This window comes from Diorhabda sublineata, chromosome 4 (genome assembly GCF_026230105.1).
Source record: "Diorhabda sublineata isolate icDioSubl1.1 chromosome 4, icDioSubl1.1, whole genome shotgun sequence".
Taxonomy (NCBI): Eukaryota; Metazoa; Arthropoda; class Insecta; order Coleoptera; family Chrysomelidae; genus Diorhabda; species Diorhabda sublineata.
The window spans coordinates 1,510,456-1,536,819 of NC_079477.1; the positions used below are offsets into that span (position 1 = coordinate 1,510,456).

The 26,364-nt window shown below is 30.5% G+C and overlaps 2 protein-coding genes across 5 annotated transcripts; one reads left to right on the forward strand and one right to left on the reverse strand.

The window, feature by feature from the left end:
- Positions 1-994: 994 nt before the first annotated feature.
- LOC130443493 (inositol polyphosphate multikinase) lies at positions 995-23,894 on the forward strand. Of its 4 annotated transcripts, none has more exons than XM_056778167.1 (5): positions 995-1,210; positions 19,548-19,842; positions 22,053-22,351; positions 22,927-23,062; positions 23,120-23,894. In XM_056778167.1, exons 2-5 carry the CDS (start codon positions 19,599-19,601, stop codon positions 23,764-23,766), a joined length of 1,326 nt encoding a protein of 441 aa, XP_056634145.1. In that variant the 5' UTR covers positions 995-1,210; positions 19,548-19,598; the 3' UTR covers positions 23,767-23,894. The 4 variants fall into 4 exon arrangements, with proteins under 4 accessions (XP_056634145.1, XP_056634143.1, XP_056634144.1 ...); XM_056778168.1 differs by lacking the exon at positions 995-1,210 and adding an exon at positions 9,333-9,429; XM_056778165.1 differs by having other exon boundaries at positions 1,008-1,210; positions 22,927-23,894.
- A 1,853-nt stretch (positions 23,895-25,747) lies between these two features.
- On the reverse strand, positions 25,748-26,346 carry LOC130443494 (uncharacterized). The gene is made up of 3 exons (XM_056778169.1): positions 26,256-26,346; positions 25,998-26,179; positions 25,748-25,941 (listed from the first exon to the last, which is right to left on the reverse strand). Exons 1-3 carry the CDS (start codon positions 26,344-26,346, stop codon positions 25,765-25,767), a joined length of 450 nt encoding a protein of 149 aa, XP_056634147.1. The 3' UTR covers positions 25,748-25,764.
- Between the last annotated feature and the right edge of the window lie 18 nt (positions 26,347-26,364).

Below are 26,364 nucleotides of genomic sequence, written 5' to 3' on the forward strand. Positions count from 1 at the left end.
TACGTGGTAAATCCTATAGGAGTAACTGGAACATCCTTTTTTTTCTACATTTAAAGTACATTGGTTGTTACAGGTATTAAAAAAAAATCAAAATAAAATAAATTTATTTTTTATAAAACATATTTTTTATCATTTTTTGTGAATGCTGACATGGCGGTAATTAACAAAATATCAATTCTTATTAAATATTTGTGCCATTTTTCTACAGTCGGTAGTTCTACAAGTACGAACTGACTATAAAGTTGATTTATTAAAGCTCCCGCGATTGATCGGCCTCGAGCTATGAAATTAATGGCGGATCCTATAAGAGAAGCGCGCGAAACAGTGGTCTGTTCAAATGATCGCATGTTATTAACTATTGGCTTATATATGTTAAGACAAATATTAAAATTACAGAAGTTTTATGAAGGAAATGATATTTATAGACATTAATAATGAAATTACAAAAAGAAACTAGTCAAATGCAAGTCTGCTCTTTTTTACTTACATTCTTAAGTCCACATAAGAGGGGAGACCACGCCTTCTATTTCTCGAAAGGAGAGAATAGAAAAGGACACAGAGTTCTCTCTCTTACACATGGGCATTATGCCTTTCCAATACAGGGACTTATTATAACATACAGGTGGCAACTCTTATTAAAAACCTAATAAATACTCGTCATATAACATAATAGGAATATAATTAATTATTTTATGTATATCAAGTTTATATTCTGCATTTAAAATGAAATATAGGTTCAGGTTCAAGCAAAAACACCTGATCGGCTTTGGTAATTTTGAGTGGGGCACGAGATGGGTCTATCAGAAAGCCTATGTGCTTAACGGTCCTTGGCAACCCACAATTCTATGAACTGAACTAGATTTTTACATTCGGAATCATGGTTTCAAAGAATTCCATTGTCTTATCGACTTGAAAAATGTTTGCTCCTGTTTCCCCTACTGAGAGAAAATTTGTAAAGTGCAACGTTCGGATATTATCGTACAATAACCGATTCTCGTCGGTGCTAAAAATAAATAAATGGCCATGAAGTCAGCGCTCTGAGGTTGTGAGAGTGTTAAAAAAGGATTTCATTGAGTGGTTGATGACATACCAGCTACTGTTTCTCGTTTAAAACGTTGGAAAATGAACAGTTCGCACAGTGTACAAAATCAAGTTTGTTATAAAATTTCTCGTTTTTGCTTTGAAGTTGAATAGCTGTCTATATTTTGAGGTTAGTAAACACATATTTTTTGCAATTTGCTTCAGTTTTTATTCCATATTCCGCGCAACAGCTGACATTCATAACGAATATTTTTGAAGCACCTACGTTGTGCAAAAAACTGTGACTTTTCTACTGACTAGAGAAAGTATAGTCTTGACCCTAATTTCAAATTTATTATTAACGTATCATATTAGTAATAATTCTCAACGTTATTTTAAAAAAATATATCAAAGCTTCCATGTGTTATTTGATTAACTTTTTCTGGTTCGATTTTTTTGTTAAACTAGTTTTTCGTGGTGAATTTATAATAACGCTTAAAAATATGCCGTTGTGCTTGAATTTATAATTTAATATTTTGGCGGAATTATATATATATATATGTGTGTAGAAGAATCGTTTTTTACATAACCTCACTACAATAATGTCACGTTCACAGTACATGGTACTACACTTGAAAATTTTATTACAAGTTTTTTCTAATAATATTTAGAGTAAATTAAATGTTTGATATAAATAAAATAACAAAAAATATAAACAGTGACGGAGTTTAATGAGAAAAACAAAAATAAAAGTTCGTGTAAATAAAAATAGTTTTTTCAATTAGGTTAGGATTCGAATATGTTATATATTAATATACTTTATAATTAAATCTGACAAAGATAAATGATTAATTCGTATGAGATTTATATTTATCCCTTAATCAATTGCATATATTACATTGTAAATAATTCTTCAGTAAAATTATGTTTTGTACTTTTATAGATAACTTTTCATTTATCCCCCGTAGGTGGTAATTTTAAAATTATCGATATTAAATGGCTTCAATGCAGAAAAACGCGTAGTTTGACGTCAAAGCTACAATATTATTCCGATAATAGGTAATACAGATGCTGGCGTCTAATATTATTTTTGTTCTTTTTGTTTGGCAAAGTCGAGCTCGGTGAAATTTCTGGTAAATCCAGTTTTGGACAGAAATAAATCATAATTACAACCCGTTATAAGTAAAAGTAAACAAATATTGGAGACAATTTCAAGGAAAATGTCGAGAAAAATAAAAATAATGGGATAATTAACTGAAATCGTATTTATACCAGTTAAATGAATGTCGATTGTCAATTTTTAATATTATTTATGATTTATTAACCATTTTCAACCCTTAACAACCACCCCTAATGATATATATCATTTAAAAATAATAATAAACATTTTATTTAACCGATTACATAGTGTGGATTTGCGTAAATATTTGGACCCCTCTAAATTGAAGTCGAGCTTTTGTCGGGGGTTGATTTTTATTTATTAAGGGTGAAAACTACCCCAATTCGAAGAAATTCATAAAATACTTAGTTTCGAGCGTGCAATTATCAGTTATTTTTGAGTTTTCACTTTAAAAAAATAGGAATCGATATTATTTTCTTCATAACTCGCTTAATTTTGAAACGAGAAACTTCTGCGAAAAATAAAAATGAAGTTTTCTCAAAGTACTTTAAAAAAGGTCTTATGAGTTTTTTACGAAAAATGATTTGGTTTTTGGTTATTTCACGTAGAAACTTTCCATTTAGACGTTTGAAAATACCAAACTTTTAACCAGCAATAATTCCGTTTAAATTTAGTCTGCAAATATCGCAAAAACACGATTTTTTTCATTTTTTTATGAGCTATAATCTCGCCCTCTACAGATTTTTCGCTTAAATTTTTATTTTTCCCCTAATTCGCGAAAAATCGTCAACGTGTTTTTCCCCTGGAAATCGACAATTTCAATAACGAATAACTCGAAAATTATTGACTTTCTCCAAAAACTTCATAGAACAAAAGTTGCTTGGAATGAGTCAATTCATCGATTTACGCACTTACTTTTCATCAAAAATCTTTCACCCCCGCGAAGGGGTGGCATCCACCCCCGGGTAAAAAGCAACCCTCGGCACGGGGAATATCTTTAAATAGAGGCGAATTAGAACCTGAATCCAAATTTTTATGAAAATCGGTGCCGTTTGGTATGGTCAAAAAGTTTTTACAAGCTCGCGAAACTGGTCCTTAGGCCGGCCCTGTTCAGCTACAAAGAATTTTAATATTCGGCGAACACGCGCGGCGCCTTTAATCTGTTTTTTATAAATGGTTTAAAAGTTTATTTCTTTCGTTTTTTTGTTGTTCTAGAATTTTCTTTAGGTATATAAATAAGTTTAAGGAGAGCAGTTAGGCTAGTTTTAAATTTTAAATGAATATTCGTAGAGAAAACAACGAATTGGTGAAAAATTTATCTTGAAGCTCACTCTTTTGAATGCGACGTGTCTGTAGACAAACCAGTTTAGCCGTCGCCCTCGATTGTTGCATCGGATTTTTGTGGAAATGCGCGTGAAACTCGGAAAAACTGCAACGGAAACTTAATAATCGATTGAAACAAGCGTTGTGGCAATTAATGCACGTGTTTAGGTTCAAATACAAAAGTGCAAATAAACAAAAAGTATTTTCAAAACCAAACACGCAATTAACAAAGTTAATTTGTTCGATATTCGTCGGGGTACCGTTCTAATTAATTAAAATAGATTATATCTGATGAATGTTAATTAACGAGAGGTCTGTTAATTATAGAATTAGATAATGAACATTTAATGTACCTTTAAATAATTGTAGTACGTTTTTGATAATTCGATAAACGCGTTATTAAAATGATAATGTATGCACATTAGATAAAACTGAAAAGCTTTTCAGATAATTGTGGCGCGACATATACGAGATATGGCAACATTGATGTGGATATGTCAAATCTGACATCGACGCCATAAATTTTGTAAATTTGTAAACGATATTTTTATTTGAAAGGCTTTAGCCCAACCTGGGCGAGACTGATCCGTTATAAACAGTAAAATATTGAGTAAAATTGAAAATTTGGGCTTGAGAAAGCTGTGCGCAAGATGGTTGCCGGTCATGGCGTCGGTTTTTTTGGGTTAATTTCCATCGACTGTCTAAGAAATCGTTGTTTTATCAAGAAAACACACCATCTCACACATCCGTTATTGCAATGGCCAAAATTAATGAATTAAAGTTTGAATTGCTACCTTATACACCCTATTATCCAGATTTAGCCCACTCGGATTATTTTATGTTCCCAGATTTGAAAAGACGACAAAATTTTTGTGTTTTCTTTGTTCGGTTAGGTACTTCTGGACCCAACCTCGTATTTATAGATGCTGTATCATGATAAAATGTTTCAACTACCGTGCATTGTATGAAAAAATTAAAAATAATTCGCCGGTTTATAATTTTTGATTAAAGTTGATTTTATTCATGGTCGTTTTAGTCTCATGATAATGTCATTTAAATTTTTTCTCGCATTTTTTGGCTCGTAAAAACCTGTCGTCAATTCAATTCAATCGATAATGTGTTTATCTTTAAATGTTTTATTGTTAGACACGTTAAGTAATAATACACATAGCATATAGATTTTTCAATTTACGTGCAAAAAAATCAAAACCATTATAAACATTTCCATAAAAAATATTTTGATGAAATATTCTTTGAAGTTTCCTTTAAAACTAGATATATCATAATCTGACGAAAAATATAGTTAGAAATGGGTATAATCTTGAATGACGTTAAAATTTTGGTTCTGTGTCACAAATTAATTTGGCATGATTTTTGGTGGAATATTCCTAGAAATTAACTCAAACATTAGATTTAAATGTCTCAAATATTCCACCAATAAGTTATCAAATATTGTTAAATATTCTTTGAACTTTCCTTTAAAACCAGATACAATATCATATTCATAATCCAACGAAAAATATAGTTAAAAATGGGAGTAATCTTAAATGACGCTGACGTTAAAATTTTGGTTCTGTGTCAAAAATTAATTTGGCATGAACCTTGATCGAAATTTCTTTCTTTCAATTTTGTGGTGGAATATTCCTAGAAATTTACTTAAACTTTGAATGTCACAAATATTCCACCAATAAGTTATCAAATATTGTTAAATATTCTTTGAAGTTTACCTTAAAACCAGATATATCATAATCATAATCCAACGAAAAATATAGTTAAAAATGGGAGTAATTTTGAATGACGCTGATGTTAAAATTTTGGTTCTGTGTCAAAAATTAATTTGGCATGAACAACGATGGAAATTTCTTTCTTTCAATTTTTGGTGGAATATCCTTAGGAATTAACTCAAACATTAGATTTAAATGTCTCAAATATTCCACCAATAAGTTATCAAATATTGTTAAATATTCTTTGAACTTTCCTTTAAAACCAGATACAATATCATATTCATAATCCAACGAAAAATATAGTTAAAAATGGGAGTAATCTTAAATGACGCTGACGTTAAAATTTTGGTTCTGTGTCAAAAATTAATTTGGCATGAACCTTGATCGAAATTTCTTTCTTTCAATTTTTGGTGGAATATTCCTAGAAATTAACTTAAACATTAGATTTAAATGTTTCAAATATTCCACCAATAAGTTATCAAATTTTTTAAAATATTCTTTGAAGTTTAATTTAAAACCAGATATATCATAATCCAACGAAAAATATAGTTAGAAATGGGAGTAATCTTAAATGACGCTGACGTTAAAATTTTGGTTCTGTTTCAAAAATTAATTTGGCATGTACCACGATAGAAATTTCTTTCTTTCAATTTTTGGTGGAATATTCCTAGAAATTAACTTAAACATTAGATTTAAATGTCTCAAATATTCCACCAATAAGTTATCAAATATTGTTAAAGAATAAAAATTCGACATTTTCGGAATTACGCGTGCTGAAAATTGAAAATAGTGAAAATAATATGTGAAAAATATGGAATTATGAACAATTATAATTCTTAATTGACATAACCATAAGTAATTATTATTTTATCATAGAAAAATACGTATTGAAAAAATAAAAATGGATTTGACAACGGCAGCGTCATCTGTGAGTCAGTCACACGACTTATTGAGTGATGTTACATATACGATAACATCCTGTATATTAATTTAATTGTGAATGTATTCAAAACATATTAATAACGTACATCATCTCATTTATAAGTCTGGTTCTGATGAATTTTTTTGTTTTTTCATATAGAACAAATTTTGGTAATCATCCTAATCTCCAAAACAGCCTCGAACAATGATTTATTGATATTTATAATAAAATCTATCACGTGTTGTGGATATTACGAAAATACACATTAAATAGAATATGGTCACGTTTAAAAAAAAAAAATTAATAAAGTGCTAAATTCCCAACTATGAATTTCATTTATATGAGTTGATAATTTTTATTTATAGTATCGGTGCTAAATAATCATTTTTCAAATACTTATCGTTATTATGTTAATTAATTAGTAAAATCTTCATAAGAATAGCAAATAATTACCTTGCAAAAATTGCAAATGTAAATAAATATTAACTGAAATACTAAAATTTTTTGATTTTATTCTCGTAATTTACAAAAGTTTTTTTTTTGGTGGAATATTTAAAGACCATTTTGAGGTAAGGTTTTACGTATATTCCACCAAAAATCATCGTATTTAAAGACACGAATCCGAAAATTTTGAAACATTGTATCTATTGTAAAGTAATTTTTTTTTCATTGAAAAATACGTGCGTATAGTATATACGAGGGTAGTTCGAAGAATTTTATATACCGGTTCGGTTATTGTAACTTCAACGTGAAATTTTTGAATGTATGTAAGTTTTTTTCTTATTTTTTATCATCTTGTTGTCCAATTTTCGATCAGGAGATACCTAAAATATTTCGACCCTCTTTTTCGCGATAATTCGACTTATTACTTCCAGTATTTCATTTCCGGTTTTAATAGAGCAACGACTATTAAAATTCGGACGACGGTACACAAATAAATGTCCTACTTTTCGTATTCATTGACGTAATTCGCGGTAAAAACCTCGCGTAAAAAAGTAACTAAGTAGATCTTATTGCATCGCTATTAAAATTTGCCGTTTCATGTGCGGAAATCCGTTGTAAATCAGTTTAATTATCGGTTTATTAATATACCCGAAACGCGATGAAAATGTTTCCTGAAAACGCCACTTCAAACGTGGTTGTTTTATCATTTTTATGTCGCCGATGATTGAAATTTGAAATATTCATTCATTCGTTGAAATATCATAAGTTTTCAGACTTCTAATTTGGCAATTATGATAACTCAAATCAATTATCGAATTATCTGTCGTTAACTGTCTGAAATTCAAAATATTTAAACTCTTAAAATGAGTTTTTGGTGGGTTCAAACCTAACCTAACCTAACCAATTTGTGTCGGCTCTTATTTGTGCTTCGAATAGACCAAAAATTATGAAATTCCGAGGCTTTTTTTTCATATCATCTTTGAATCAATGTTTTTATTTTGAATACGGGCGTGCGAATAACATTTTTTTTTGATTTCCAAGTTGAATGAACTTGCAAATTAAGTTCCTGAAAAAATATACAAGAATACGTTTAAAATTTTTCCAATTGGGTTACGCGGATATTTTTAAATTCATTATTACACTCTTGAAATATCAATATTCATATTTTTTTTATATCAATTCGATGTTTTGACTGTTCAAAAATGTTTTTGTTTGAACTGATGAGCGACAGCTCGCATTATCGTGGCGGAAAACGATTGGTGACTAATCTGCGTTGATCTAATGGAACGGTGGTGAAAAGTCAAATTTTCCATAAATCCATGGTGTTTCCAGTATCTTGCAATATCAGTTTATGCACAGCACACGATATTTTATGGCACAACAACCGATTTTGGACGAAATTTATTCTGTATCGAGGATTAAATCATAGAAAGTCATCGCACGAAAATGTGGATTCCATTTTTTGTCCAAAATGTTTTTCGAAATACATTTTTTGTTCTGTTATTCTAGTTTTTTCCCTCGAATCGTGCGCGTTCCGTTTGTGATAAATCTTCAAAAGATTTCCAAGTCTCTCGTACAAATCTGGCCACAATTCTTTGGATCCAATGAGGTAAAATTTTGCCAGAATTTTTGTACAAAAACTAACGTCGTTTATTTAAGTTTTAAAATACTAAAATATTCCACCAATAAGTTATTAAATATTGTTAAATATTCTTTGAAGTTTCCTTTAAAACCAGATATATCATAATCCAACGGAAAATATAGTTAAAAATGGGAGTAATCTTGAATGACGCTGACGTTAAAATTTTGGATCTGTATCAAAAATTAATTTGGTATAAACCTTGACCGAAATTTCTTTCTTTCAATTTTTGGTGGAATATTCCTAGAAATTAACTGAAACATTAGATTTAAATGTCTCAAATATTCCACCAATAAGTTATCAAATTTTTTAAAATATTCTTTGAAGTTTACTTTAAAACCAGATATATCATAATCCGACGAAAAATATAGTTAAAAATGGGAATAATCTTGAATGACGTTAAAATTTTGGTTTTGTGTCAAAAATTAATTTTTGGCATGAACCAAGATGGAATTTTTTTCTTTCAATTTTTGGTGGAATATTCTTGGAAATTAACTGAAACATTAGATTTAAATGTCTCAAATATTCCACCAATAAGTTATCAAATTTTTTAAAATATTCTTTGAAGTTTAATTTAAAACCAGATATATCATAATCCGACGAAAAATATAGTTAGAAATGGGAATAATCTTGAATGACGTTAAAATTTTGGTTTTGTGTCAAAAATTAATTTTTGGCATGAACCAAGATGGAATTTCTTTCTTTTAATTTTTGGTGGAATATTCTTGGAAATTAACTGAAACATTAGATTTAAATGTCTCAAATATTCCACCAATAAGTTATCAAATTTTTTAAAATATTCTTTGAAGTTTAATTTAAAACCAGATATATCATAATCCGACGAAAAATATAGTTAAAAATGGGAATAATCTTGAATGACGTTAAAATTTTGGTTTTGTGTCAAAAATTAATTTGGCATGAACAACGATGGAAATTTCTTTTTTTCAATTTTTGGTGGAATATTCTTAGGAATTAACTGAAACATTATATTTAAATGTCTCAAATATTCCACCAATAATTTATAAAATCGGTTTAATCCACGTCGAAAATCATAGAAAGCCATCGCACGAAAATGTGGATTCCATTTTTTGTCCAAAATGTTTTTCGAAATACATTTTTTGTTTTGTTATTCCAGTTTTTTCCCTCAAATCGTGCGCATTCCGTTTGTGATAAATCTTCAAAAGATTTCCAAGTCTCTCGTACAAATCTGGGGTACAAATTCTTTGGAACCAATGAGGTAAAATTTTGCCAGAATGTTTGTACAAAAACTAACGTCGTTTATTTAAGTTTTAAAACACTTTTCCCATACACACACTGAGTTCTTTGTTTGTCTTCATCCAAACTAACTAAGAACTGACTTTTTACTGATAAAAATCCTAATACTACAAACCAGGAATGTAATAGATAAGAGCCGACACAAATTAGTCTATGCAAACCGCCCAACAGGACAGTCACAGGCTTAAAACCGCTTAATTTGAAGTGAACTGTTTAGAATAACACATTTGGATTTCGTTAGTAGTTTCATTTAATATTAATGTACATAGTAGCTGGGAAACAATAAAAAGCAAACAAGCTCTCGTACTATAATTTTTATTCCCAACTAGTTCGTCATCGGTTACACAATCGCGTGCCGAAATTCAACGAATATGTAGATAAATAAACGACGTTTTATACTTTTTATAATTTTTAGTTTACGATAATTGTTTACTACACAAAATTTTTAGACAAAATCTTATTCAAAGTAGTTTTTTTACGTTTTTCAAGAAACATTTCTAAGTATTGACGAATGCTAGTCCTAAATCAATCAGTTACTAAAGGAAACCGCAAAAAATTAATAACCTTGGATAGGAAATTGATTAGTACAAGCGATAAGGTTTCTTTTCTTATTAGTACGGGCGATACTTGAAATAAATTAATTGCGATATTCCCTAATGCAATTAGATAAAGAAAAATGCATTATAATGCCGCGTCGATTAAAAATTACGTTTTATTATTATCAAGATTGCTACTTTAGATTATTTGTAAATATTTCAAGTGATTATGATAAGCAAAAATAAATGAAAAAAATTTACTCGATACCCATTCACTTTTAAACTTGAACTTACTTCAAAAAGGATGAAAAGTTTCTGAGATATCCGATCGCAAAACTGCTATACGGGGATGGTCAAAAAAGTATATTTATTTTTCGACTTTTCGGCTTCATATACTTTTCAAATAATCGTCAAGATCCTCAAAATACTGTGACATCATCTCTCCATCGTTGGAGGTTTGACCACCGAGACATTTCTTCTAGTCTGTGAACAGAAAATGATCCGAGAGGGCTAAATCTGGTGATTAGGTTGCATGATGTAGCAATTCAAACTTTAATTCATCAAATTTGGATACTTGATACTTGAGTGTGAGCTGGTGCATTGTTTTGATGAAACAATACTTTATTTTTAGCCAGTTTTTGCTTGATTTGATCGCTTCGTATCAATTAAGTATCCTTGGGATCCTTGGAAGTTATCGTAGTGTCCTGAATATATGAAACAACGCCCTCTAGCGTTCATGTTGATAGTTAAATTGTTTTGAATTTATATATTTCGTATTGCTGGACACAAGTTCTTTCAAACAACATCAAATTTATAAAAATCGGATAAACAGAACCGGATTTATAGGCATTTTTTCAAAACGATATTCCCACTCTCCCCCATATGTTATATGAAGAGATGTAGCATGAAAAATGCGTGGAATTTGTCGAAGAATTCGATTATCGTATATAAAGTGCGACTTAATTAGAAAAATTTTGGAAAAATTTACTTTTTTCAAATTCATTAATTTCCACGTGTTTTTCGTAATATAATTCGTTGTTCTTAGTTGTCCACCCGGTACGAATCAACTTAAAAATAATATTCACGTAACTTTTCCTTGGTTTTTCTACGTATTAGTATTAAAAAAAATCGTTTTAATCAGATTTGTGTACAATTACGAATAAACAGAACCGGATTTATAGGCATTTTTTCAAAACGATATTCCCACTCTCCCCCATATATTATTTGAAGAGATGTAGCATGAAAAATGCGTGGAATTTGTCGAAGAATTCGATTAACGTATATAAAGTGCGACTTAATTTGGAAAATTTTGGAAAAATTTACTTTTTTCAAATTCATTAATTTCCACGTGTTTTTCGTAATATAATTCGTTGTTCTTAGTTGTCCACCCGGTACGAATCGGCTTAAAAATAATATTCACGTAACTTTTCCTTGGTTTTTCTACGTATTAGTATTAAAAAAAATCGTTTTAATCAGATTTGTGTACAATTACGAATAAACAGAACCGGATTTATAGGCATTTTTTCAAAACGATATTCCCACTCTCCCCCATATGTTATTTGAAGAGATGTAGCATGAAAAATGCGTGGAATTTGTCGAAGAATTCGATTAACGTATATAAAGTGCGACTTAATTTGGAAAATTTTGGAAAAATTTACTTTTTTTAAATTAATTAATTTCCACGTGTTTTTCGTAATATAATTCGTTGTTCTTAGTTGTCCACCCGGTACGAATCAGCTTAAAAATAATATTCACGTAACTTTTCCTTGGTTTTTCTACGTATTAGTATTAAAAAAAATCGTTTTAATCAGATTTGTGTACAATTACGAATAAACAGAACCGGATTTATAGGCATTTTTTCAAAACGATATTCCCACTCTCCCCCATATGTTATTTGAAGAGATGTAGCATGAAAAATGCGTGGAATTTGTCGAAGAATTCGATTAACGTATATAAAGTGCGACTTAATTTGGAAAATTTTGGAAAAATTTACTTTTTTCAAATTCATTAATTTCCACGTGTTTTTCGTAATATAATTCGTTGTTCTTAGTTGTCCACCCGGTACGAATCGGCTTAAAAATAATATTCACGTAACTTTTCCTTGGTTTTTCTACGTATTAGTATTAAAAAAAATCGTTTTAATCAGATTTGTGTACAATTACGAATAAATAGAACCGGATTTATAGGCATTTTTTCAAAACGATATTCCCACTCTCCCCTATATGTTATTTGAAGAGATGTAGCATGAAAAATGCGTGGAATTTGTCGAAGAATTCGATTAACGTATATAAAGTGCGACTTAATTTGGAAAATTTTGGAAAAATTTACTTTTTTCAAATTCATTAATTTCCACGTGTTTTTCGTAATATAATTCGTTGTTCTTAGTTGTCCACCCGGTACGAATCGGCTTAAAAATAATATTCACGTAACTTTTCCTTGGTTTTTCTACGTATTAGTATTAAAAAAAATCGTTTTAATCAGATTTGTGTACAATTACGAATAAACAGAACCGGATTTATAGGCATTTTTTCAAAACGATATTCCCACTCTCCCCCATATGTTATTTGAAGAGATGTAGCATGAAAAATGCGTGGAATTTGTCGAAGAATTCGATTAACGTATATAAAGTGCGACTTAATTTGGAAAATTTTGGAAAAATTTACTTTTTTCAAATTCATTAATTCCCACGTGTTTTTCGTAATATAATTCGTTGTTCTTAGTTGTCCACCCGGTACGAATCGGCTTAAAAATAATATTCACGTAACTTTTCCTTGGTTTTTCTACGTATTAGTATTAAAAAAAATCGTTTTAATCAGATTTGTGTACAATTACGAATAAACAGAACCGGATTTATAGGCATTTTTTCAAAACGATATTCCCACTCTCCCCCATATGTTATTTGAAGAGATGTAGCATGAAAAATGCGTGGAATTTGTCGAAGAATTCGATTATCGTATATAAAGTGCGACTTAATTTGGAAAATTTTGGAAAAATTTACTTTTTTTAAATTAATTAATTTCCACGTGTTTTTCGTAATATAATTCGTTGTTCTTAGTTGTCCACCCGGTACGAATCGGCTTAAAAATAATATTCACGTAACTTTTCCTTGGTTTTTCTACGTATTAGTATTAAAAAAAATCGTTTTAATCAGATTTGTGTACAATTACGAATAAACAGAACCGGATTTATAGGCATTTTTTCAAAACGATATTCCCACTCTCCCCTATATGTTATTTGAAGAGATGTAGCATGAAAAATGCGTGGAATTTGTCGAAGAATTCGATTAACGTATATAAAGTGCGACTTAATTTGGAAAATTTTGGAAAAATTTACTTTTTTCAAATTCATTAATTTCCACGTGTTTTTCGTAATATAATTCGTTGTTCTTAGTTGTCCACCCGGTACGAATCGGCTTAAAAATAATATTCACGTAACTTTTCCTTGGTTTTTCTACGTATTAGTATTAAAAAAAATCGTTTTAATCAGATTTGTGTACAATTACGAATAAACAGAACCGGATTTATAGGCATTTTTTCAAAACGATATTCCCACTCTCCCCCATATGTTATTTGAAGAGATGTAGCATGAAAAATGCGTGGAATTTGTCGAAGAATTCGATTAACGTATATAAAGTGCGACTTAATTTGGAAAATTTTGGAAAAATTTACTTTTTTCAAATTCATTAATTTCCACGTGTTTTTCGTAATATAATTCGTTGTTCTTAGTTGTCCACCCGGTACGAATCGGCTTAAAAATAATATTCACGTAACTTTTCCTTGGTTTTTCTACGTATTAGTATTAAAAAAAATCGTTTTAATCAGATTTGTGTACAATTACGAATAAACAGAACCGGATTTATAGGCATTTTTTCAAAACGATATTCCCACTCTCCCCCATATGTTATTTGAAGAGATGTAGTATGAAAAATGCGTGGAATTTGTCGAAGAATTCGATTAACGTATATAAAGTGCGACTTAATTTGGAAAATTTTGGAAAAATTTACTTTTTTCAAATTCATTAATTTCCACGTGTTTTTCGTAATATAATTCGTTGTTCTTAGTTGTCCACCCGGTACGAATCGGCTTAAAAATAATATTCACGTAACTTTTCCTTGGTTTTTCTACGTATTAGTATTAAAAAAAATCGTTTTAATCAGATTTGTGTACAATTACGAATAAACAGAACCGGATTTATAGGCATTTTTTCAAAACGATATTCCCACTCTCCCCCATATGTTATTTGAAGAGATGTAGCATGAAAAATGCGTGGAATTTGTCGAAGAATTCGATTATCGTATATAAAGTGCGACTTAATTTGGAAAATTTTGGAAAAATTTACTTTTTTTAAATTAATTAATTTCCACGTGTTTTTCGTAATATAATTCGTTGTTCTTAGTTGTCCACCCGGTACGAATCAGCTTAAAAATAATATTCACGTAACTTTTCCTTGGTTTTTCTACGTATTAGTATTAAAAAAAATCGTTTTAATCAGATTTGTGTACAATTACGAATAAACAGAACCGGATTTATAGGCATTTTTTCAAAACGATATTCCCACTCTCCCCCATATGTTATTTGAAGAGATGTAGCATGAAAAATGCGTGGAATTTGTCGAAGAATTCGATTATCGTATATAAAGTGCGACTTAATTTGGAAAATTTTGGAAAAATTTACTTTTTTTAAATTAATTAATTTCCACGTGTTTTTCGTAATATAATTCGTTGTTCTTAGTTGTCCACCCGGTACGAATCAGCTTAAAAATAATATTCACGTAACTTTTCCTTGGTTTTTCTACGTATTAGTATTAAAAAAAATCGTTTTAATCAGATTTGTGTACAATTACGAATAAACAGAACCGGATTTATAGGCATTTTTTCAAAACGATATTCCCACTCTCCCCCATATGTTATTTGAAGAGATGTAGCATGAAAAATGCGTGGAATTTGTCGAAGAATTCGATTAACGTATATAAAGTGCGACTTAATTTGGAAAATTTTGGAAAAATTTACTTTTTTCAAATTCATTAATTTCCACGTGTTTTTCGTAATATAATTCGTTGTTCTTAGTTGTCCACCCGGTACGAATCGGCTTAAAAATAATATTCACGTAACTTTTCCTTGGTTTTTCTACGTATTAGTATTAAAAAAAATCGTTTTAATCAGATTTGTGTACAATTACGAATAAATAGAACCGGATTTATAGGCATTTTTTCAAAACGATATTCCCACTCTCCCCTATATGTTATTTGAAGAGATGTAGCATGAAAAATGCGTGGAATTTGTCGAAGAATTCGATTAACGTATATAAAGTGCGACTTAATTTGGAAAATTTTGGAAAAATTTACTTTTTTCAAATTCATTAATTTCCACGTGTTTTTCGTAATATAATTCGTTGTTCTTAGTTGTCCACCCGGTACGAATCGGCTTAAAAATAATATTCACGTAACTTTTCCTTGGTTTTTCTACGTATTAGTATTAAAAAAAATCGTTTTAATCAGATTTGTGTACAATTACGAATAAACAGAACCGGATTTATAGGCATTTTTTCAAAACGATATTCCCACTCTCCCCCATATGTTATTTGAAGAGATGTAGCATGAAAAATGCGTGGAATTTGTCGAAGAATTCGATTAACGTATATAAAGTGCGACTTAATTTGGAAAATTTTGGAAAAATTTACTTTTTTCAAATTCATTAATTCCCACGTGTTTTTCGTAATATAATTCGTTGTTCTTAGTTGTCCACCCGGTACGAATCGGCTTAAAAATAATATTCACGTAACTTTTCCTTGGTTTTTCTACGTATTAGTATTAAAAAAAATCGTTTTAATCAGATTTGTGTACAATTACGAATAAACAGAACCGGATTTATAGGCATTTTTTCAAAACGATATTCCCACTCTCCCCTATATGTTATTTGAAGAGATGTAGCATGAAAAATGCGTGGAATTTGTCGAAGAATTCGATTAACGTATATAAAGTGCGACTTAATTTGGAAAATTTTGGAAAAATTTACTTTTTTCAAATTCATTAATTTCCACGTGTTTTTCGTAATATAATTCGTTGTTCTTAGTTGTCCACCCGGTACGAATCGGCTTAAAAATAATATTCACGTAACTTTTCCTTGGTTTTTCTACGTATTAGTATTAAAAAAAATCGTTTTAATCAGATTTGTGTACAATTACGAATAAACAGAACCGGATTTATAGGCATTTTTTCAAAACGATATTCCCACTCTCCCCCATATGTTATTTGAAGAGATGTAGCATGAAAAATGCGTGGAATTTGTCGAAGAATTCGATTAACGTATATAAAGTGCGACTTAATTTGGAAAATTTTGGAAAAATTTACTTTTTTCAAATTCATTAATTTCCACGTGTTTTTCGTAATATAATTCGTTGTTCTTAGTTGTCCACCCGGTACGAATCGGCTTAAAAATAATATTCACGTAACTTTTCCTTGGTTTTTCTACGTATTAGTATTAAAAAAAATCGTTTTAATCAGATTTGTGTACAATTACGAATAAACAGAACCGGATTTATAGGCATTTTTTCAAAACGATATTCCCACTCTCCCCCATATGTTATTTGAAGAGATGTAGTATGAAAAATGCGTGGAATTTGTCGAAGAATTCGATTAACGTATATAAAGTGCGACTTAATTTGGAAAATTTTGGAAAAATTTACTTTTTTCAAATTCATTAATTTCCACGTGTTTTTCGTAATATAATTCGTTGTTCTTAGTTGTCCACCCGGTACGAATCGGCTTAAAAATAATATTCACGTAACTTTTCCTTGGTTTTTCTACGTATTAGTATTAAAAAAAATCGTTTTAATCAGATTTGTGTACAATTACGAATAAACAGAACCGGATTTATAGGCATTTTTTCAAAACGATATTCCCACTCTCCCCCATATGTTATTTGAAGAGATGTAGCATGAAAAATGCGTGGAATTTGTCGAAGAATTCGATTATCGTATATAAAGTGCGACTTAATTTGGAAAATTTTGGAAAAATTTACTTTTTTTAAATTAATTAATTTCCACGTGTTTTTCGTAATATAATTCGTTGTTCTTAGTTGTCCACCCGGTACGAATCAGCTTAAAAATAATATTCACGTAACTTTTCCTTGGTTTTTCTACGTATTAGTATTAAAAAAAATCGTTTTAATCAGATTTGTGTACAATTACGAATAAACAGAACCGGATTTATAGGCATTTTTTCAAAACGATATTCCCACTCTCCCCCATATGTTATTTGAAGAGATGTAGCATGAAAAATGCGTGGAATTTGTCGAAGAATTCGATTATCGTATATAAAGTGCGACTTAATTTGGAAAATTTTGGAAAAATTTACTTTTTTTAAATTAATTAATTTCCACGTGTTTTTCGTAATATAATTCGTTGTTCTTAGTTGTCCACCCGGTACGAATCAGCTTAAAAATAATATTCACGTAACTTTTCCTTGGTTTTTCTACGTATTAGTATTAAAAAAAATCGTTTTAATCAGATTTGTGTACAATTACGAATAAACAGAACCGGATTTATAGGCATTTTTTCAAAACGATATTCCCACTCTCCCCCATATGTTATTTGAAGAGATGTAGCATGAAAAATGCGTGGAATTTGTCGAAGAATTCGATTATCGTATATAAAGTGCGACTTAATTTGGAAAATTTTGGAAAAATTTACTTTTTTTAAATTAATTAATTTCCACGTGTTTTTCGTAATATAATTCGTTGTTCTTAGTTGTCCACCCGGTACGAATCAGCTTAAAAATAATATTCACGTAACTTTTCCTTGGTTTTTCTACGTATTAGTATTAAAAAAAATCGTTTTAATCAGATTTGTGTACAATTACGAATAAACAGAACCGGATTTATAGGCATTTTTTCAAAACGATATTCCCACTCTCCCCCATATGTTATTTGAAGAGATGTAGCATGAAAAATGCGTGGAATTTGTCGAAGAATTCGATTAACGTATATAAAGTGCGACTTAATTTGGAAAATTTTGGAAAAATTTACTTTTTTCAAATTCATTAATTTCCACGTGTTTTTCGTAATATAATTCGTTGTTCTTAGTTGTCCACCCGGTACGAATCGGCTTAAAAATAATATTCACGTAACTTTTCCTTGGTTTTTCTACGTATTAGTATTAAAAAAAATCGTTTTAATCAGATTTGTGTACAATTACGAATAAACAGAACCGGATTTATAGGCATTTTTTCAAAACGATATTCCCACTCTCCCCCATATGTTATTTGAAGAGATGTAGCATGAAAAATGCGTGGAATTTGTCGAAGAATTCGATTAACGTATATAAAGTGCGACTTAATTTGGAAAATTTTGGAAAAATTTACTTTTTTCAAATTCATTAATTTCCACGTGTTTTTCGTAATATAATTCGTTGTTCTTAGTTGTCCACCCGGTACGAATCGGCTTAAAAATAATATTCACGTAACTTTTCCTTGGTTTTTCTACGTATTAGTATTAAAAAAAATCGTTTTAATCAGATTTGTGTACAATTACGAATAAACAGAACCGGATTTATAGGCATTTTTTCAAAACGATATTCCCACTCTCCCCCATATGTTATTTGAAGAGATGTAGCATGAAAAATGCGTGGAATTTGTCGAAGAATTCGATTATCGTATATAAAGTGCGACTTAATTTGGAAAATTTTGGAAAAATTTACTTTTTTTAAATTAATTAATTTCCACGTGTTTTTCGTAATATAATTCGTTGTTCTTAGTTGTCCACCCGGTACGAATCAGCTTAAAAATAATATTCACGTAACTTTTCCTTGGTTTTTCTACGTATTAGTATTAAAAAAAATCGTTTTAATCAGATTTGTGTACAATTACGAATAAACAGAACCGGATTTATAGGCATTTTTTCAAAACGATATTCCCACTCTCCCCCATATGTTATTTGAAGAGATGTAGCATGAAAAATGCGTGGAATTTGTCGAAGAATTCGATTAACGTATATAAAGTGCGACTTAATTTGGAAAATTTTGGAAAAATTTACTTTTTTCAAATTCATTAATTTCCACGTGTTTTTCGTAATATAATTCGTTGTTCTTAGTTGTCCACCCGGTACGAATCGGCTTAAAAATAATATTCACGTAACTTTTCCTTGGTTTTTCTACGTATTAGTATTAAAAAAAATCGTTTTAATCAGATTTGTGTACAATTACGAATAAACAGAACCGGATTTATAGGCATTTTTTCAAAACGATATTCCCACTCTCCCCCATATGTTATTTGAAGAGATGTAGCATGAAAAATGCGTGGAATTTGTCGAAGAATTCGATTATCGTATATAAAGTGCGACTTACTTAGGAAAATTTTGGAAAAATTGACTTTTTTAAAATATTTTTCTTGAGACACACTGTGTATAATTATATTTAAATCGTTTTATTGCTTATAAACTAAGTGTGGAATTTGTTTAAACTTCTCTCCGCGTATCAATATACCAATAAATCGAAAACATTTATTGCGGTAATAATTCAAAATATTATTTTTGTTAATCTCGTTATTTTAGACAAAAGATAAAAAAGCGGCCGATAAAACTGTGACAGAGTTCGTGTGAAAGATGGGAAAATCGGAAGTCCAGTCTTTACCCATCCACCGTCCCGAACCGAAATTATTTTTTATCCCTATAACGCCTTGCAAAACCATGCATCACATCAACATCATCAACGGCTTGAAAAATCTGGATTTGAAAGAAGAATGCGAAGATTCGGACGAAGGAGACGATCATTCCAAAGGTATTCCACAAGGTTACGAAACGTATACGCACCAAATGGCCGGCCATGTAAACGACGGAAAAAATATCGGTAAGAATTTTTTTTATACAAACGCGAAACGTGTTTATTTTTCTTTGTGTACATTAAAAATTTACTCATTCATTTCCATATTTAAATATTTTTCTCCTAACATTGTTTCGCGTAGAGCGAACAAGCTTTCTGCGCACTCCCTCTACAAATCTTTTAAATAAAGGCGAATACTCCACCCAGAGGCGTCTTAGTATTTATCCTTCGGTATTATATTGTGGCATCGAGTGATTTTTAGGTTATTTCCATTTAAATTGCCTTCCAATGGTAGTTGAGTCGTGTGTGCACCGCTCACCCCCACCTTTAGCGTTTGCTTCACATTTCAGTAAGTTGGATTGTACGTATCCTAAGTACTGCCCTGTTTACTACGTTGTCGATAGTTGTAAAAACTCCTATTTAGTTATCACATAAACAAATCGATAAATTTTTTGAATATTCTGAATATTCACGTTGAACTATCAAAATTTTCTTGGTGGTTTAATTTTAGATAATTTATTTTTCAATAAATAACTATTCAACAATAACACGATTTGATTTTACTTGATAAAACGTGGCAACGCTGTCAATCATTTTACAAATAGTAGAGACTGGTTTTCTTAGGTTAGAATAGTATTTGCGGAAATTAAGTGATATTCGATTAAATATTATTAATAATCAACTTGAAAACATCTATACACACGTAAAGAATTCGTTTGTTTGAAATATTTCAATTAAATCAAGGAAATAAACGAACTTTTATCAATTACAATAAAAAAAAGTTTTGTGACTGTGTGTGTATAAAAGACGTACAAATCTTCGCATGCGCATCAAATATTATGTCAATCTGAAATCGAAAACTAATTATCTGAAAAAATTGTTTTATCCAAATTTGGATCAAATAGAAATGATATTCTAGATGATTATTAATAGAAAAAATCGTGACAGTACATTTTGGGTATTAACTTTATACAGGAGACGTAATATGAGAACTGCAATCGAAATCATTTTATGACTATATGGAATGAAGATGAACGAACATTTGCGCATCGAGTATTTATGTCAAAATGGGAGGTTGAAAATAAAATTTTTGGAAAAAATCACTCTGAGCGAATTTGGCAGATATAAATTGATATTTTTGATAAGTACACACAAAGAGTGACTATTTCTGAAAAAAAAAAACATTTAGAAAGCGGATCGTCAAGAATGGGCGACGGGGACATATAAAATAGTTCTTAAATAACACAAGAGCAAATTATATTTGCCGTATACAAGGTTCATATTCTAAGTGGGTACTCGCAAAGGATTAATATTTATCAGATAAATCGTACCTATAGGGGATTATTAAGATGGTACGGAGGGGGTGTATAATATGACAGATACAAGGTTCATATTATAGAAAATTATTATTTTATATTGTGAAAAAATAGTGACTGTGTTAGAGGGATTACTAAGAAGGGATAAATTGGTTATATAAAGTGTACTCATAATCATTATATTCAAGAAAATATGACAGATATTGGTATTGATATTTTAGGTTATGTTTCGATAAGAATGAAAATTTTTTTTGTTAAAAATATAGTAGGTTTTGGGTTCATATTTTACGTTAATTCCAACAAAGGGTGAATATTTATGAAAAAATATCTATAGTGAGCTACGGGGGATTATGAAAAAGATACAGGGTGGAAAGAAAATAATCTGTAGTTAATTTTAGGTTATGATTCGCGAATGACGAATATTTACTGGTTATAATCGGGATTTTGGTACGAGGGTCTATTAAAAAGTTACAGGGCGGAAAGAAAATAATCTGTAATGTATGTATTAATACGTTAATTCCAACAAAGGGTGAATATTTATGAAAAAAAATTTATAGTGAGCTACGGGGGATTATGAAAAAGATACAGGGTGGAAAGAAAATAATCTGTAGTTAATTTTAGGTTATGATTCGCGAATGACGAATATTTACTGGTTATAATCGGGATTTTGGTACGAGGGTCTATTAAAAAGTTACAGGGTGGAAAGAAAATAATCTATAATGTATGTATTTAAAATATAAAATTATATTTAGGAAAATATGGCGGATTTAGGGTTATGTTTCGCTAGGGACGAATATTTATTGGTAATAATCGCGAGTTTTGCTACGAGGGATGATCGAGAAGATATAGAAATGCAAAAAAATCTTTTTACTTCGTGATACAATCAATATTATATTTGTAGAATACCCACCATGTTTTCAGGTATGCTAAAGGAAGGGGATACCGTTTTAAAACCGATGGTGAAACGAGAATGCGGCGAAAGGGAACTGTGGTTTTACGAAAATCTCTCCAAAACGTTAGATAAAACAATGTTAGAATTGAAAAATTTCGTGCCAAAATATTACGGAACTAAAAGCGTTGCTGTGAATGGTAAATCGTACGATTTTATAGTACTCGAAGATCTGATCAAAGATTTCAAAGAACCCTGTATAATGGATATCAAAATCGGTAGGAGAACGTGGGATCCAAAAGCCTCCTACGAAAAAATTTGTTCGGAAGAGGTGAGTTATTTTAAAATATCTCAACTTCTGAACCGGTTTTTAGTAACATTGCGCCTCATCAGCATTGCGTCTCGAGTTTCTAGTTTTTTACTTTGTTGATGAATTTTTTTCATTAAAAGAGTTTATATGTTGAAAATTTGATAAATTAACAATTTTGTAACAATATTAATTTTAGAAAAGTACGTTTCATAACCATATAAATTCTAATTACGAAAAATTTATTATTTCCCGTAATCCCTGAAGTAGAATTCGACGTGGCAACATAGCGAATCGTTAAATTCGTTATGACGTCATAACCTAAACAATAATGAGTGAATGTAGTCGTCAGAAAATGTTTTTTAGACAGGACCGGATCTTATACGTACACAAAAGTTAAATTTCCTTTTTTTTGTATTTTAATTTTATTTCTAGTATCGTTTTGTTAAATTTCTTATCAACAATCAAATTAAAATAATCATAGTCCGGTCAAATTTACTTATTTAAAATTAATATAGTGTCTACTTGGAATTTTATTTAATGGACAAGCTTTGTATTTCTAAAACAAAATGTTTTACATATTTTCTCATTGTTTGTAGAGAAAATATGAAGACTGTAAAAGACAGCTGGGATTCTGCATTCCCGGTTTCCAAGTATACCAATTATCCAATAACCAATTGATTAAATTCGATAAAGAATTTGGTAAAAGTCTCAATAAAGAGCGAGCCGAAGACGGTAAATTATCTTGCGTACCCCATTTTATAATTCTAATAATATTTTTTTCCCCTATAGCGATAAGAACCTTCCTAAACATTGATGGTACTCGAGTCTGTCGCAGCCTCATCGTCCAATTTCTAGCTTCGTTATGGCAAATTCAATATTGGGCCCGCAATCAAAGACAATTCCGACTCTATTCCTCATCAATTCTCCTAGTGTACGACGCTAGGAGATTGAGAGAAAAGATGAAGACCAGAGCAGCTACTCTGAAGTTACAAAGGAAAGGAAGTCTGTACCGTCCAATGAGTTTGGCTGTATTAAACAAAAACAACGATTGTGATAGGGTTCCTACTGGTTTCAGCGGACAGTTGACCAAAGAAGGACCGATTCTAAAACCTCAAAGATCATCCTGCAAGACTGTCGATTTGGATGTACCGAGTTTCGTTTCGAACAACACCTGGCACAAATCCATACATTCTCTAAAAAGAACGCACTCCTTTCAAAATAATTACGACAAAGATGTACAGAACAAAAAGCAGGATTACACTTATCTGTTGGACGAGCTCAACACCGAACAAAAATCTGAATGTTGGGCAGTAGCCAAGATGATTGATTTCGCGCACGCTTTCCCTGCCGAAAATTGTGATATAGATAAGAATTATTTGGACGGCATTGAAAATTTGGTTCGGTTCTTCGAAGAACTGCTCATAGAAAGCGATTGATTGAGATTTTTTTCATTGGTCATCACATATCGAGATATTTTTTTCCTCCATTTGTACTTATCACAAATATAACTGTGTATTATTTTTATAATAATTTATTAAATCGCCAATAAAGGTTTCCACGACAATATTTTGTTTTATTTCGTCCACAATGGAAAGAAAGCCTCCTACTTATTTACTATTATTATAGAAGATATTTCGTACATACCGTTGTTCTGTTTCCAAAACGCTTATAATTCACTCAAATAATACTGTTTTGTGGGTTTCTATGACCCACTTCCCAAAATGTTAATACTACTCCTTCTTAAGGTGTTGTTTGACCTATCAGAAATCAACCATCAGTTTAATGTCAATTACGGTTATCACTAGAAGTTCCTTATGAAGCTACCTGGTACACAAACGACTCACACAAAATCCTAAAAGATCTGGTGAGTGATGACTTCAAGATCCAGCTCGGGCACTCGAAGGAAACTACGAGGCAGACTTATTCGCTAGATTGAGATCGATGGACTCAAACCCATCCTTGGTGTAGCTAAAAATGTTGCTACCGATTCTCCCAACGTTTCACTCGCAAAGCCGGTTCGGCAGAGATGGATGAATACATCTGGCATGAGAAAAATAAACTAAAACTATTCCCAAATACGATTATCCAAATTAATATTTATTGCAAAGAACAATAAAAGAAATTTAAGCAACAAATAAATTTATTGAATTTTTCCAAAAGAGCACAACGAATAAAAACAGTTATAAATTTAAAACTTATCCATAGAAAAAAAAACCTTTTTGCTTTTAATAATCAACTTTATCCAAATAGAACGTACAAAAGTTTTTATTAATTTTTTTTCCTCTCACTTGACATTTTTGACAACAAACTGCACGTACATTCAAAACTTAAAGTTACTAATAAAACATACATTATTTGAGAGAACTACTTTTATGCAACCATTAATACACGTTATGCTTTTAACAGTGGCGAGAATAAAATTTTTCAAAATATAACCATAGAGATAACTGGAATTTTAGTGAGCAGAAAGAAAAACTTAGTAGCGAATATAAAGAATAAAAACACTATAAATCTACTTTGATTTAAAGTTTAGATAGATAGAGGAAGAATTCGAAAATATTCCGAGGTTTTATTTAATGTCTCGAATGAAGTGAGAGGTCGATAACAAATTAATTTCTGCACAAACTCGAATGCTACAATAAATAAATCGGAAGTGACTACTGTGCCACAATACGTCAACAAAGGAATATGCAAAATGTTTGAAGAAAAACGTAACAAGCTGAACGGCATGTTACAACATTATCAGCGGTCTGGGTGTGGTTTAAGATTTTAGTTTAATGTTAAACTTTTTACGTTTTTACGATATAACCTCGAAGTATGATGAAACCTTGAGAAAGAAGAAATTAACAACATTGTCAATACACTTGATGATAATGTATTATTTGCATGAGTTTTGGTTAGTTCAACTAAATTGTAGAAGCTTCCTTTAATTCTTTTTTTTTTCTATACACCTTTTTTAAACAATTAAAATTTGAAGGCATTACGAACGGAGTTTTTACTTTCAGAAAAGTTAGGTTATATTTTCGCTAGAACGACGACTAACAAAAAAATGTGAGTTTTGGTTACTATTAACTGTTTTGGTCACAACTGATTCCTTGATTTTATTATTGCTAGTACTTATGATACAAATCTAGTAACTTTTTTAGTGACTTTGTAGTGGTGTGAATTAGGTTTCTTAAACTGCTCCTTCTAGTTTAAAAACCGACTATAGAATCGATTAATATCGATTCTTCAATAAGTATCGATTCTATAAGACAATTCAATATAACGTAGCAACGAGGTAAATACCAAAGGAATTTTTATTTTGTGATTATATCGTAGATAAAAATAAATAAAAATAACGCGCAGTCTTTTATTTAATTAGCAAGACAAGGGGCGTTTACTTAAAATTTCATTATTTATTATTAACGCGTTACTACATAAATGAATCAACATCAGTCCCTAGATTTCGGATCTCTAGCCACTACGGCTAAATAACAAAACGCTCCACATCGCGGCACAGGTTGAGCTGCTAAAAATGCTCCACCGTCTGGAGATTTTTCATACAACATTGGTTGTTTAGTAGGCGGCTTCTCATCTTCGGGAGCTTCCGCTTCTGCTATACCGCCCGGCTACAATATATGCAAAAAATCAAACTATCTGGCGACATACTGTAAGTGTAACTTACCAAAAGATGGGCGATGTTTGGTAGGGTACTAGAGGGAGGGTTTTCTGTAAAAGGAGGCTGTAGTTCACCTTGTTGAATGTTAACGACTAAATAATACATAAAGTCATTCCGTAACTTCATCTCTTCAATGGATCTATTACAATTTGTTAATTTTTTCATCCATTTAATCGCTTTTTGCCTATCTGTAAAATTGACATACATTAACGACATTTTTTTAAAATTTTCATCAATCAAGTAGAAAACATGAGGAAAAACTACCTTCATTCGTGGGTAAATTAGAGAGCATAATCTTTGCCAGAAACATGTTGTAGTTGCAATCATAATTCAAATTTTCTGCTGTTTCGCCCATTTTTGCTTAAATAATGAT

Excerpts from the sequence above, each read along its gene's own strand:
- LOC130443493 (XM_056778165.1), top strand. The coding sequence starts at position 19,599 with ATGGGAAAATCGGAAGTCCAGTCTTTACCCATCCACCGTCCCGAACCG. Across the intron at positions 19,843-22,052 it reads AAACGACGGAAAAAATATCG|GTATGCTAAAGGAAGGGGAT; the intron begins GTAAGAATTTTT and ends CCATGTTTTCAG. Across the intron at positions 22,352-22,926 it reads AAAAAATTTGTTCGGAAGAG|AGAAAATATGAAGACTGTAA; the intron begins GTGAGTTATTTT and ends CATTGTTTGTAG.
- LOC130443494 (XM_056778169.1), bottom strand. The coding sequence starts at position 26,346 with ATGGGCGAAACAGCAGAAAATTTGAATTATGATTGCAACTACAACATG. Across the intron at positions 26,180-26,255 it reads TAATTTACCCACGAATGAAG|ATAGGCAAAAAGCGATTAAA; the intron begins GTAGTTTTTCCT and ends TCAATTTTACAG. Across the intron at positions 25,942-25,997 it reads CAAACATCGCCCATCTTTTG|CCGGGCGGTATAGCAGAAGC; the intron begins GTAAGTTACACT and ends CATATATTGTAG.